Source organism: Apis dorsata, unplaced genomic scaffold (assembly GCF_000469605.1).
Source record: "Apis dorsata unplaced genomic scaffold, Apis dorsata 1.3 scaffold_492, whole genome shotgun sequence".
In the NCBI taxonomy this organism is placed as follows: Eukaryota; Metazoa; Arthropoda; class Insecta; order Hymenoptera; family Apidae; genus Apis; species Apis dorsata.
In genome coordinates, this window is record NW_006263725.1 from 91,513 (window position 1) to 92,913 (window position 1,401).

The window sequence follows — 1,401 nt, forward strand, 5'->3', positions numbered from 1 at the left end:
AATACAAAAAAATTAAATATTAAATAATAAAATAATAAAATAGCTTTGTTATAATTATTAAAAATGATTCATATTTTATTTCTTAAAAAAACAATAAATTTTAATAACAAATGTTTATATAAAAATATTTATCTTACAAATAAAATATCTACGAAAGAAAAATATTTATTTATTAACATATATACATATATATTATTGATAATCAAAGTAATCATTAATAATTGAAATATACTCTTATTGTTAAAAGATAAAAAATAAACTAATCTTTTTCAAATTTGTTTATATTTATTATTTTTATTTTTTATGTATAATCGAAAAACTTATTATTTATTGATATATGTTATCTTCTTATGTTATTTTTAGATTTAATCTATTCATTTCATTTAGAAAATGAAAAATATAAATATAATCGCAAATAATTGATTTGTTTTTTAACTTTTGTTAATAAATATATCTTTTAGAAATAAACTTATGACTTATATTATAAATAAAACTCGAAAAAAAAGAAAATATATGTGCTTGAAATAAGATATGAATAAGAATATAGTCTGAAGATGAATAAATGATAATAAATAAATAATAAATTATTACAATCAATACAGCATATAATCAATGTGTAAGTATATTATTTTTAATAAAAACAGTAATTCAATGAGCATCACACCTTGATCTTCAGCATGGGCATATTTGCCAACAACTGGTGGAAAGGCAAACCCAGGATGGGTAAAAATAGGCCCCGGACTTTTCCCAGATGGCACACCGTAAGAACTTTCATCGGTTGTTCCTGGTCCACTTCCGGGCAGGAAACAACTATCTTCACTACTTGCGTATCCAGCAGAACCGAAGGAAGAACCAGAATGTCGAAATACATCGGGTACAGCTGGTGGGGCCACTTTCTTCACTTGGGTCACAGCTTTGGACGGCCGATTCATACCGCCAACTGCACACAAATTCATTTTGTTAGTTCATTATTCAATATGATATATTATTATTGTCATCAACATTATACAATACTTTTTATAAGTTTAATTGCATTTATAAAAATTATATGGTATTTCAAAAAGCACTTAAAAGTTTAACTGTTAAGAAGAACTATAAAATACAATATGAGATATCTTATTCATAAAGATATATATATGTAAAAAAGAAAACAATAAAGATAAGTTCAAATAGAGTATGAATCATGTAATATGAGTATCTTAATTATTGTTATTAATTAATCAATTAAAATTTTATTTATTATAAATGATGCGATGTTAAAAAATATAATTCCAAACTATTTATAATTCCAAACTCTGAAAATTTATATAAAGATCAAAACAAGATCACTAGAAATTATCTCAGATTTTCTAAAATTTAACATTCTAAATGTAGATACTTAATTTTAATAAATATTTTTGT

General features: G+C 22.6%; 1 protein-coding gene across 3 annotated transcripts in view; it reads right to left on the bottom strand.

Annotated features, from left to right (window-relative positions):
* The window catches only part of LOC102671763 (caskin-1), a 13,425-nt gene extending 12,454 nt beyond the window's left edge, over nt 1-971 (bottom strand). For all 3 annotated transcript variants that reach the window (XM_006620241.2, XM_006620240.2, XM_006620239.2), the window contains exon 1: nt 665-971. In XM_006620241.2, coding sequence (XP_006620304.1) covers nt 665-956 — 292 coding nt within the window. In that variant the 5' untranslated portion in view covers nt 957-971. The remainder of the gene's footprint in view (nt 1-664) is intronic.
* Nucleotides 972-1,401: the final 430 nt, after the last annotated feature.